Source organism: Anabrus simplex, chromosome 11, assembly GCF_040414725.1.
Source record: "Anabrus simplex isolate iqAnaSimp1 chromosome 11, ASM4041472v1, whole genome shotgun sequence".
NCBI lineage: Eukaryota > Metazoa > Arthropoda > Insecta > Orthoptera > Tettigoniidae > Anabrus > Anabrus simplex.
In genome coordinates, this window is record NC_090275.1 from 53,939,316 (window position 1) to 53,953,378 (window position 14,063).

At 39.0% G+C, this 14,063-nt stretch overlaps 1 protein-coding gene across 2 annotated transcripts in view; it reads right to left on the reverse strand.

Moving 5' to 3' along the window:
- Positions 1 to 3,099: 3,099 nt before the first annotated feature.
- LOC136883579 (ras-related protein Rab-32) overlaps positions 3,100 to 14,063 on the reverse strand; it is a 333,780-nt gene continuing 322,816 nt past the window's right edge. For both annotated transcript variants that reach the window (XM_067155976.2, XM_068229568.1), the window contains one exon: positions 3,100 to 3,637. In XM_067155976.2, coding sequence (XP_067012077.1) covers positions 3,501 to 3,637 — 137 coding nt within the window. In that variant the 3' untranslated portion in view covers positions 3,100 to 3,500. The remainder of the gene's footprint in view (positions 3,638 to 14,063) is intronic.

Genomic DNA, 14,063 nt, shown 5'->3' on the forward strand with positions numbered 1-14,063 from the left:
AAGGACGGGTGAAACCGAGATGGCCATACAGATAAAGCGGCGGAAATGGAAATGGATAGGGCATACGTTGAGGAAAGGGAATGAAGCCATCGAGAGAGAGGCACTGGATTGGAACCCGCAGGGTAAAAGGAGGAGAGGAAGGCCCAAACAAACGTGGCGAAGATCTGTACACATGGAGGCAATGGAAGAAGGCAAGACCTGGAGAGAGGCGAAGAGGTTGGCTGACAACAGGATCAGAAGGAGATGCTTTGTTGATGCCCTATGTTCCACAAGGAACAACAGGAATTAAGTCAAGTAAGTCTTTAAGTTAAAACTTTTTGTCTAAAATCTATCTAAGTCTAACATTTTATTGACGAAACTCATCTGGTGAACATCTTTTAAATTGTTTAATAAATAAAAAATAAAAAACTTTTGAGATCTGGCTAATTGTGTTGATTCATGTTGCTTAACTTGTATGATTGTCGTTAAAACTTCGTAAACTATATTGACAATTTTCTGCAGTTGATAATTGTCTATGTTATGGACATTTGACTTGTTCTCGTTGCTGGAGTAACATTTATACAAATGTATTGGTATTAATTTTATATTGTCAATAGGATTATATTGTTCGTGAACAAACTGACAAAGAGGACAAACTGGGGCAAATATTCATTTATAGGAAGGGGAGTTAGGGATTGGAATAACTTACCAAGAACTACTTGTTGTTCTCAAGAGGCTAGGAGTAACACCAAACAATTACGCAGCAGAAAAAAATATATACCAACAAGCCATTATGGAACGTACGAGAACATTTTAAATCCAATATCACATTAGAAAGTGTTTCATCAACAAGTTTGTTCACGAACAATATTATCCTATTGACAATATAAAATTAATACCAATAAATTTGTATAAATGTTACTCCAGCAACGAGAACAAGTCAAATGTCCATAACATAGACAATTATCAACTGCAGAAAATTGTCAATATAGTTTACGAAGTTTTAACGACAATCATACAAGTTAAGCAACATGAATCAACACAATTAGCCAGATCTCAAAAGTTTTTTATTTTTTATTTATTAAACAATTTAAAAGATGTTCACCAGATGAGTTTCATCAATAAAATGTTAGACTTAGATAGATTTTAGACAAAAAGTTTTAACTTAAAGACATAATTTTATTGTTGTGTGACTTTTAAAACGTTATAAGATTTGTCAATTTGTTTTATAGGAATAATCTTGATCCAAAAGAATTGTTTCATGATCTTATACGACCTTAAGTGAATGATAGTTGGCTGATGAAGCTCACGAAAAAGGAGCGAAACATGTACCATATAAACATCTTAATAAATATGTAAGTTTGTACTATGCTTTTATTGTATTGAATAGGTGGTAATTAAAAAAATTATAAGAATTTGTATCATAAGTGGTATGTTCCGAGCTGTCAGCGGAGAGATGGTGTGGAATGACATTAGTAGACGAATAAGTTTGAGTGGCATTTATAAAAGTAGGAAAGTTCACAATATGAAGATAAAGTTGGAATTCAAGAGGACAAACTGGGGCAAATATTCATTTATAGGAAGGGGAGTTAGGGATTGGAATAACTTACCTAGGGAGATGTTCAATAAATTTCCAATTTCTTTGAAATCATTTAGGAAAAGGCTAGGAAAACAACAGATAGGGAGTCTGTCACCGGGGCGACTGCCCTAAATGCAGATCAGTATTGATTGATTCTTCAGATCCCTTGTTATTTCTCTTACCCATTTGCATCCTGTTGTATTCTTTGAGCCAAGATGATACTGTACCAGTTCTTTCAGAAGCCTTGAATCCTGCATTTTCATTATATGTACAAAGAATCCCATGTTTTTACTATTCTATATATTTCAGGGGCAGTGCATGGTATTGCTGCAGTGTTGCACAACTCCCAATAATTCATTTGTTGTCTTTTCTTCTCATTTTTTAGGTTAATAAACCTAACATACAGGTATATTCTAAAATATGTTGAAATACAACCATCTTTGATCGTTTGATATATTAATCCTTCGCAATGGACCAATAAATGCTGTCGGCTTCGAATCAAACTCAGGGGGTTAGCTCTCATATGGCAACTTTCAAGTGGTAAACCTAAGTCTGTACGTAACATCAGGTAGCACACTTGCTAGTATCGGCCCATGGGTGTTGCACAAGACCAGCAAACCTCCTATCGAGTAACAACTCCAAATATCCCCATTAGATTGCACCACTCTGCGGAGATGACTTCATGCCTGCTCTCTCTCCTCTCCCAACCATAATTTCTTTTCCACGCCACTAGAGTATGCCTTAGCGGTCCACCATCAATACCAGCAACATTTTGCATCAATGAAAAACAGGAGAGCAAATTTTCAGTTCAAGAGACTTACAAAGAATAACTGTAGTTAAACTTTGTAATTAGCCTCTTATTTTCTGTGTAGGAGTTCATTGCTTAATGATAATAGAGTTTCTCGTTATTTCTGTAAGCTTCTCACTACAAAAATTCTCATAGAAAAATTTGGTGCCACACCCAGCTTCCGATATCACCAGCTGCCACTGATGTGTATATACATCCCTTTAATTTCCAGATTATTTGTGTGTTTGGTGAACCTGGTCACATCCACTTGTTTAACATAACAAGTTCTTGATTATGCCCTTGGGTTATCCAATCATTCAAAGTCAACTTTGAAACATTGCATCAATCAATAATCTAAATACCAGTAATGGGTAAGATTCAAATTCTATGGAGCATCATTGAATATTACATCTTGAAACACCGGGCCAGTTGGCCATGCAGTTAGGGGCGCACAGCTGTGAGCTCACATACAGGAGATAGTGGGATCAAACCCCACTGTCGGCAGCCCTGAAGATGGTTTTCAGTGGTTTCCCATGCCACTGCTGCTTCCTTCCCATTCCTAGGCCTTTCCTGTCACATTGTTGCAAAAAAAAAAAAAAAAAAAAAGCTATCTTCAAACTTATTTGCCTAAAACAGAACAGAACAAAGAATCCCATGTTTTTACTATTCTATATATATATCAGGGGCAGTGCGTGGTTTTGTTGCAGTGTTGCAACAATTGTATTTTTGTATATTTTAATAATATTATCCAAAATACTTTTTGATGTTCCTTTATATTAAAAATTATACTGAATCATACAAAGGATTACAAAAAATGAGTATATACACATGTCTAGAGATACATAATTCATCCTGTTTACATTCATAGTAAATATTCAGTACGTACATCAAAATCATGTCAACAAACTTGGAACAACAATTATTTTCTTTGTACTGGATTATTTTATAGAAACAATTTGTTGCTTTTTTTGCATGCGGATGGAATCACTAACCCATTTATTTAACATTTCACTAGCCAACACTTTTTTCTTCTTCTTCAAATTCAAGTAATCTCATTTCAAAGATCTGTTCTGTACAACAGCCATATTGATGGCAAAAAGAGGTACACTGGACGATACAATTTTTTAATAATATTAACAGAGAAAGAGAGAGAGATCAACCACAGCAAGAAGACTTCTCCTTGCTCAGAGTGTTGCCGTGACGACCAGAGTCGCGGAGAATGATGGAATCGTTGTGAGCTTCTTGGGCTTTGAGGTTTACCACCTTCTGCACCAAATATGTCATGGAATCCTCTGAAACAATGTCAAGCATATTACAGGGATTAAATTTATTGTTTCATTCCCCCCTGATCACCACATACAAAATTATCAGGAATAGTTAATACTGTCTTGAATGTCACATCAGAGTGCATTAGAAAAGTAAGTAAATTTTATTGTTTAGTAAAGTATCTTCCTACTAGCTGTAGTACCCAGTGTTGCCCGAATAGTTTCTGAATATTTACCTTTAAGATTTGCATTACCAGTTAGTTATGTGTGAAGTGAATTTTTATAGAAATCCTTTTTTGACTTGCAGATGGATATATTACGATTTATTATGTAGTTTTAGAATTATTTAGATGTGTTGAATTTCAAGTTTCAGATTATTTAATTTTCGAGTAAAACTTCGTCTTTATGGAAGCTCGAATCGACTGGGAAGTATTTGATCCTGTCAAAAATTAATAAGTGATAACTGTATGTATTTAGCCGTCTCTCTATAGATATGATGTACAGGATTTCAACTGTCAATGAGACTGTCCACCTCGCCCCCCGCCCTTAAGAGATAAAAAATCTGAATTGTCACCATTCATCTCAGTGACCCCAAAAACTGTAGTTTCGACACTGTTTTTGATTATTTTTATATCTCACTCCCCCCCTCACCCTCACCCCAAACGGGGCTAAAAATGAACTTTAAAAAATTCGGAGTGTCACTATTCATTTCAGCGACCACGAAAACTATGGATTCGATACTATTCTAGATTATTTCTATACTACCCCCCCTCGCCCCCTGCCGACAAGGGTGCTAGGGGTGTCTTACCCCCACGCGGTTTGTCTCCTGATACTAATCGATAAGTGTACCAAGTTTGGTGAAATTGCTCCAGTGGTTTAGGAGGAGATGTGTCATTTACACACCCACGCACACACATACATCCATTTTTATATATAGTAAGAAAAATAAGATAAGATTTTTATATATAGTTTTTCGATTATTTTTATATTTCACCCGCCTTTCCCCCCCCCCCCCCACTTTAACTTTTAAAATATCTGGAGTATTACTATTCATCTCAGAGACCCTGAAATCTATGGATTTGAAACTGTTTTTAATTATTTCTATATCTCACCCCCCTTTGCTCCCCACCTAAAAGGGGGCTGAACTTGGACATTAAAAAATTCTGGAGTATTACTTTTCAACTCAGCGACCCCGAAAACTATGAATTTGACACTATTCTCGATTATTTTTATAACTAACCCCCCTGACCCCCCTCCCTTAAGGGTGCTAGGGACGGCTTACCCCCACAGTGCTTGTCTCCCGATAGTAAGTAATACGTGTACCAAGTTTGGTTCAAATTGCTCCAGTGGTTTAGGAGGAGTGTCATTTTTACACACACACACACACACACACACACACACACACATTTTTATATGAAGTAAGATTTTTATACTTCACCCCCTTTCCATCCCCGTCCAAAGGAGTCCTACGAGTGCCTTACACAACAGTATATTTTTTCCAGATAGTAAGTCTTATGTGTACCAATTTTGGTTGGCAGCTATGCCCAAACATACATGCATAATCTCGATGCTCTAGAATCCTGGAGCTGATGTTGCCATGGTTACGGCATTTCATTTCCTTTATCCGATTCCTAGAGCAGGGGTAGTGTAGTGCCAATATCTCCGTAACGGTTGGTTTTAGGGCCTTAAAACAGGGTTTTCGGGCCCATAGGGCTTACCGAGTTATGTTCTTTGCGTCAAAAGGATTAAATTGAACTTTGTCTCATCCTTATACGACAAATTCAATATTTTGCCTATAATAGCCTATTATTTTTATATCTCCCCCCGTACCCCCCACCTCAAATTGTTTTGAAAATAAAATACAGCCCATGTTACTCACTGGCAATGTAGCTGTCTATAGGTGAAGAAAATTTTAAAATCGGATCAGTAGTTTTTGAGTCTATCCGTTACAAACAAACATACAAATATTTCCTCTTTATAATATTAGTATAGACAAAAGAACGATGTCAAATGTTTATATTTTGAACTTACAGTTTTTTATTACTTAATCCATTTACCCTCCAGGGTTGCCACCCCCACCCCCCTCTTCCCAACCCCTGAACCCAGTGAGAGATCCCACCTCTACAGCCTCAAGGGCAGCGTTCTGGTGTGTGAGACATTTGGTCAGGGATACAACTGAGGAAGAGTACTAGTACCTTGCCCGGGCGGCCTTATGGGGGATGGAAAGATTGGAAGGGAGAGGGAAGAAAGTGGCCATGGCTTTAAGTTAGGTACTATCGCAACATTTACCTGGAGAAGTGGAAAACCACTTTGTGGACGGTTGGGGTGGGGATCGAACCCCTCTACTCAGCTGACCTCCCGAGGCTGAATGGGCCCCATTCTAGTCCTCGTACCATTTTTCAGATTTCATGGCAGAGTCAGGAATCCAACCCGTGCCTCCGGGGGTCGCAGCTAATCACACTAACCACTACACCACAGAGGCGAACATTTTCAACCTTCAATATCTATATTAAATTTCAATCAGTCTTCACTGATCTGCATTTAGAGCTGTTGCTGAGGTGGCAGATTCCCTATAAATCACTTCCCTAGTCCTTTCTTTGGGCCAGGCTCAGTGGCTCAGACAGTTGAGGTGCTGGCCTTCTGACCCAAATGTGGCAGGTTCAATCCTGGCCCAGTCCAGTGTATTTGAAGGTGCTCAAATACGTCAGCCTTGTGTCGGTAGATTTACTGGCACCTAAAATAACTCCTGCGAGACTAAATTCCGGCACCCGGAGACTCCAGAACCATAAAGGTAGTTAGTGGGACGTAAAGCAAATAACATTATTATTATGTCCAACAAGAACTAAATGCGAGCGCAGGACCGCATCTCAGTACGGGGCCCCCACTCAAACGTTTCTCCTGTGCGCAGTTACCCTCCGTGTCATTTGAATGATTCGATTTAAACAATCAGTTCTTAGTTTAGGCGGACCCACAACCAAGTGCGCAAATGGGTCAAACCCGCGCCGTCTGACAGAGGCCCTATCTAAGACATTTGGTAGGGTAGATCATGAGAGACTTCTGGCAAAAATGAGTGCAACTTAACTAGACAAAAGAGGGACTGAATGGGTGGCTATATTTCAAGAAAACAGATCTTAAGAGAATTAAGAGTAGGCAAAGCTTTATCTGACCCTGTAATAATTAAGAGGGGAATTCCTAAAGGCAGTATTATTGAACCTTTATGTTTTCTTATATGTATAAATGATATGAGTAAAGAAGTGGAATCAGAGATAAGGCTTTTTGCAGATGATGTTATTCTGTATAGAGTAATAAATAAGTTACAAAATTGTGAGAAACTGCAAAATGACCTTGATAATATTTTGAGATGTACAGTAGGCAATGGTATGATGATAAACGTGGTTTTAATTACTGCATTGATGGGGTGAAGGTTCCTTTTGGGGATCATTGTAAGTACCTAGGTCTTAATATAAGGAAAGATCTTCATTGGGGTAATCACATAAATATGATTGTAAATAAAGGGTACAGATCTTTGCACATGGTTATGAGGGTATTTAGGGGTTGTAGTAAGGATGTAAAGGAGAGGGCATACAAGTCTCTGGTTAGACCCCAACTAGAGTATGGTTCCAGTGTATGGGACCCTCACCACCATTATTTGATTCAAGAACTGGAAAAAATTCAAAGAAAAGCAGCTTGATTTGTTCTGGGCGATTCCTGACAAAGGAGTAGGGTTACAAAAATGTTGCAAAGTTTGGGCTGGGATGACTTGGGAGAAAGGAGGCGAGCTGCTCAACTAAGTGGTATGTTCCGAACTGTCAGTGGAGAGTTGGCATGGAATGACATTAGTAGATGAATAGGTTTGAGTGGTGAACCCATATATGCTCACCACCCCATTTCTGGGGCAGCGTGAATTTTTTTTCAAAGAATTTATTTTGAAGGGAAGTTTGATATTATATTTCAGTAGGATTGGTACTCGTGGATAAGATCTGTGTCCCTGCCAACATAGAGCTGCTCTCACAAAACAGTTATTCATTGTTGACTACAGACCATCCTCAACGTGCAAAATGTCCATTCATAACAAGTAAGTATTTCAATTATTATTCTTAATATTTAATGTTTTTTGTAAAATTCCCCACTGCATATACCAGTACCTTATGAAATGTTGCTATAATAGAATATTGCTGGTTCTTCCTAATTGAAATGCTGCATCTGTTAATTTCATGTCTCAAAAATGGGGCGATGGGCACGGGCGGGTACACCGGTTTTTATAAAATAATCTTCGTGGCAGCGAATATTCTGCTGTATCAGAGGTGTTTTATGGTGTAATTAATGTATATATGAGCTACGAGTACTCTGCCCTATATCTTAAATACTGTAGCCTTAAAATATAAAATGCATAAAAGTAACCCAGCAAAATATTCTAAAAATAATTGAGAAAATCATTACTGGTATAGGCTATCATCTGTATTGCGTAAGTGTTGTTACTATATTTGCATGTGTTTCTTGTCATATTTTTAGGTTGACTGTTGATGAAATGTTGGCGATTCTGGAGAGCGACGACAAACAATTTGAAAGTGCTACGGTATACAACTGTCCTCCAGAAAATCATTTTCAGAGTAATGAAGAAATTGCTGATGAAAATGGAAACATCGATCATTTATCTGGGAGCCAGCTTTGGGCTGAAGGAGAGTTGCGGGCTACTCCCATTACTAAAAATGGACTCGAAGATGTGGTGTTGGGATTAACAGAGAATGGGATTGATACAACTAACTGTGCTGACCAAGTAGCATCATCAGTTAGTCACACTGAACAGATTACATCTTCAGCTAATTCTTGTGATAACTGCACTGTATCACCACCCCGGATAAAGAAAACATTGCCACCATTACGTGAGTGGAAACATTGAAAAATGACCAAGACCAGTATTTGTAAATACAAATAAATCTAATAAAACAGGTGTTTTTCCAATGGGCTTCTTGTGTATTATATGAATGTGTGCACTTAATTCCAAGTCTAAAAATTGTTGTGTATTTTACCTATACCTGCCCATGCCCACTGCCCCATTTTTAGGGTGGCTATTATTTTGCAACAGGCCAATGGGATAGTTATTTTCACTGTATTACATCACTCTTCAGGCTCCTTATGTTACATTATAAGAATATGAAAGTAACTGGAAATAGAAAAAAAAAAAAAGGTGGGCATATATGGGTTAAAAGTAGGAAAGATCACAATATGAAGATAAAGTTGGAATTCAAGAGGACAAATTGGGGCAAATATTCGTTTATAGTAAGGGATTGGAATAACTTACCAAGGGAGATGTTCAGTAAATTCCAGCCAATGACCTAGATGTTAGGCCCCTTTAAACAACAACAACAACAACAACAATAAATTTCCAATTTCTTAGCAATCATTTAATAAAGGCTAGAAAAACAACAGATAGGGAATTTGACACCTGGGCAACTGCTGTAAATGCAGATCAGTAGTGATTGATTGATTGATGGATTGATTATTTTCACCTATTTTAAGGCCAGTATTTACAAAGTCTCTTTGAAAGAGACTACTAAGCGAGACACTATTATTAAAAAGTTGCAAAGAAAACTTCAAAATGACTTGTACCATACAAACATAAAACTGACACATCTACCATGAACAAGCTGCTGTCCGTACTTCAAAGTGAAGCCCAACAAGGTAGTATTTTTTGCTGGAAAATACTACCTGTAAAGTTGTTTGCAAGCTATTTCTCTTCCTGCGGGTGAAAGCCTGGTCCTCAGCCACATAAGGAAGGCTGAGGTACTCTAAAACATCATTTGTGACGTTACTAGAGAAGTTAAGCTATCCAAATCCCGTGCTGTTCAGCATCTGCCTCGCAAGAACTTGCTTGCAAACTGTACAATTTTATTAAAATACTTTCTTTTTTCTCTAGAAAATAAAGTGTGAAAATTGGAATGAATCTAAACTTCTTAAACTTCGCATTCTTCTTCTGTAAAAATCTTGAAACCGCTCCTGGACAACTTAGCCTTTTTGTCACACAAGTAGGAATGAAAGAGTTTTGCAGCTTCACAATAAGCCTCTCAACAGAAAAGTTTTAATGAGTGACTGCTTGTTTATTATCTTCCGGTGAGTTTTAGATATATCTGAGCAACATGAAAGGTGTAAATATGCATAAAAAGAGTCAGTACATTCTCTGATCTCTAGAATAAATTCATATGGTGCCCTCGTAATATTTAGGGTGCTAAAGCGCGATCCTGGAGGCAGAACTCTGGAGTCTATAGTTACCCAGTTGCTGTGCGGCCATCTCCTGGCCTTGTAAAATAACGTAGGTGATGGTTTTCACCGAAGTAGGCTATAGAGTACTTTATTGAGGAAGGTTTAGATGTTGTTGTTGATTGAGTCATCAGTCCATAGACTGGTTTGATGCAGCCATCCATGCCACCCTATCCTGTGCTAAACTTTTCATTTCTTCGTAACTATTGCATCCTACATCTGCTCGTCATGTTCATACCTTGGTCTACTCCTACAATTCTTACCGCCTACACTTCCTTCAAAAACCAACTGAACAAGTCCTGGGTGTCTTAAGATGCGTCCTATCATTCTATCACTTCTTCTCGTCAAATCTAGCCAAATCAATCTCCTATCACCAAGCTGATTCAGTATCTCTTCATTCGTGATTCGATCTATCCATCTTACCTTCAGCATTCTTCTGAAACACCACATTTCAAAAGCTTCTATTCTTTTTCTTTCTGAGCTAGAATATTTCCTGCATCACCTGCCTTCACTCGACTGCACTCCATTACTTTTGTTTTGGACTTACCCAAGACTTCATCCATACCATTCAGCAGCTTCTCGAACTGTTCTGCAGTCTCAGATAAAGTAACAATATCATCGGCAAATCACAAGGTTTTGATTTGCTATCCTTGGATTGTGATTATCTTTTCAAATTTCTCTTTGATTTCCTTTACTGCCTGTTCTATGTAAACACTGAAGAGGAGGGGGGGACAAACTGCAGCCTTGCCTCACTCCTTTCTGGATTGCTGCTTCTTTTTCAAAGCCCTCGATTCTTATCACTGCAGACTGACTTTTATACAGATTGTAGATAATTCTTTGTTCTTGGTATCTGATCCCAATCAACTTCAGAATCTTAAATAGTTTGGTCCAATCAACATTAATGAATGTCTTTTCTAGATCTACGAACGCCATGTACATGGGCTTGTCCTTCTTAATTCGATCCTGTAAGACCAGGCGTAAAGTCAGGACTGCTTCATGTGTTCCTACATTTCTTCTGAAGCCAAATTGATCTTCTCCCAACTCAGCTTCAACTTGTCTTTGCATTCTTCTGTAAATAATACCTGTTAAAATTTTGCAGGCATGAGATACTAAACTAATGGTGCAATTGTTTTGACACTTGACAGCACCGGCTTTCTTGGGAATAGGTATAACAACATTCTGCCGAAAATCGGATGGCACTTCTGTCTCATACATCTTACACAATAAACGGAATAACCTTGCCATGCTGGTTTCTCCTAAAGCAGTCAGTAATTCAGAGAGAATGTCATGAATTCCAGGTGCCTTGTTCCTGTTTAGGTCTCTCACAGCTCTGTCAAACTCTGACCTCAAAACTGGGTCACCCATTTCATCAGCATCAACAACCTCTTCTTGTTCCAGAACCCCTTCATCTACTTCTTTACCTTGATACAACTGTTGGGTATGTTCCTGCCATCTTTCTGCTTTGTCTTCTTTCCCCAGAAGTGGCTTTCCATCTGAGCTCTTAATACTCATACACCTAGATATCCTTTCTCCAAAGGTTTCCTTGATTTTCCTGTATTTAGCCTCTACCTTTCCTTGGACTGTACAACCTTCGACATCCTTGCACTTTTCCTATCCACTTCATTCTTTAATCACCTGTATTCTTTCCTGCCCTCTTCAATTCTAGCATTCTTGTATTTTTGTCATTCATCAATCAGGTCTAATATCTCCTGAGTTATCCACTGATTCTTAGTTGATCTTTTCTTCCTTCCTAACATTTCTTCACCAGCCCTAATGACTTCATTTTTCACGGCTTTCCACTCTTCCTCTATTGTGTTTCCTTCAGCCTTAGTCCTTGTGCAACATGTTTCTTGAAACAATCCCTCACACTCTTTTCTTTCAACTTATCTAGATCCCACCTCCTTGCATTTCTTTTCAGGGTTTAATTTAAGGACGGAAAATGATTGGGTAGAATGGTCGGGTTATGGGTGGATGGCTGAAGTCTATGTTTGGCTTCTTGAAAAGAAATGTTTACAGTACACATGTGTTTCTTAATAGCCGTCTGTTGTTGATGTACAGCACATCAAGAGGATCCTACCAGATGATTCTGATTACAGTAGAGGCATTTGACAAGCGTTTGTTGATTATTGCCACGTCGGCCACAACGAGGCATTTTCGCTCGACAGTTAGGTGCGGTATGCCCGTAACGCTGACAATGTTTGCAAATGATAGGATTAACGATGAAGACTTGAACATCTAAGATGACGCTAAAAATAGAAATCTGCTTTGGGAGAGTTTGAGTTTCAAATGTGATCTTCACATTTCCAGTCGGTACATACTCGAATGAGTCGGATGTAGATTTTCTTCTATTAGGGCACTTATAACCGGCACCGGCGAGTCTATAAATTGCTTAATTTCATCTTCAGATAAAGTCAAATCCGCTCCCCTTACTAGACCAACCCTGGAGGAAGGTATATAAGCTTTTAGATTTTTCTCACTGAGGATGGGGTGTCGCATAAAATTATTAGCAGCGTCAGCTCTGAAAAAAGTTAACTGGATCCGATTTTCTCCTCTTCTATGAATAGTTTTGATGCTCGGAATTTTCAGCTCATAAAAGAGCCTACCCAGGGTCATTGGGTGTAAATTGCCCACATCTGTGGTGGCATTTGCTCCGACGAACACTAGGTAGGGGCTCATATGATTGCCAGGGTATCATGTCGCTGGTGGAATCTTACCCCTGGGAGTCTTTTGTGAATTATTATTCAGTTCATCACCAGGCGGTGGGTTTTCAGACTGCTGAGTAGGGGTGCTTGGTGTTTGTGATGGGTTAGTAAGACTACCCGCTTGCGAATCAATAGAGTCATATGCCCCATTATTTGAATTGAGGATGATTGATTCGTCCATATCAACGGTACCATCAACCAATAAATCGTCACCCACTAGGAGGTTCGGATTACGATTACTTCCTCCTCTCCCACTGTCAAATGCCATTGTGAATGAATTACATTAAATTCACTATAGAACTCGGAATGTAGCACACGATATATAACACTAAATCACTATGCTACTAAGGTAGCAACTTGCACACGCTATGAACGACTACACTCGTCTGCGTTGTGAACGCTGCACTCGGTGAGAGCTCGAATGCGACGAAATGGGGAACTCCTGTAACCCCTTTTTAATTAAAGACGACTTGGAACCTGACACTTTCAGCATAATTCATAGTGTATAGTGTACTACTCACCGCCGTCTCGATCCTCCTATACTGCCTGCTCTATGCGAGCCTTTTTGCGACTACGCTGCGACAAAATTTCTCCGCTAGATGGCAGACATAGATGCACAATGGTCTAAACTTATTCTAATGACGACAGCCTACAAAACACTATGCAGTATGGTCATATGTTCACTGAAACTCGTAAATTACATCAGTAATATTAAATATCGGCAATATTACCTGCACGAAGTCACAGTTGGCCTCTTCATACACAATTTAAAGATTTTCCTGGACGAAGGCTTGGAGTGGTACCGTACTTTTTGTGTTCTTGCCAACGCAATATCAAATAATAGAGGTCTTACGAACTTGGTTAGGATAATATCACTAACATTTTGCTGATGTTCTTTGACCTCACACTGTAACAAAACACATTCTGAAAGTTTTTTTAATATTTGTTTTACGTCGCACCGATACAAATGGGTCTCATGGCGATGATGGGATAGGAAAGGCCTAGGAATGGGAAGGAAGCGGCCGTGGCCTTAATTAAGGTAGGCCCTACAGCCCAGAATTTGCCTGGTGTGAAAATGGGAAACCACGGAAAACCAACTTCAGGGCTGCCGACCGTGGAGTTCGAACCCACTATCTCCCGGATGTAAGCTCATAGCTGCGCGCTCCTAACCGCACGGCCAACTCGCCCGGTATTCTGAAAGGGAAGACGTCGCAAGTCCTCGTATTACGCTCATACGCTTGAACGACTTTGACAATAGGACACATCAGTTTAAACGAACTCCTGGAAATGCTTCACCAGAGCAACAAAACTAGGTTTTGGGTATCGAACTCCTCCTCTGTCTTTATGTATAATCAGTTCCATTTAGAGGTGTCGAAGCTCTAGGCAGTGAGATGTTGCTGACATAAATGTCACACTCCATCCTCTCTTCAACAACACGAACCTAGTACCCGCAAGTTAGGATTTGATTTCCTGTTTCTAGTTTGATTGGAATA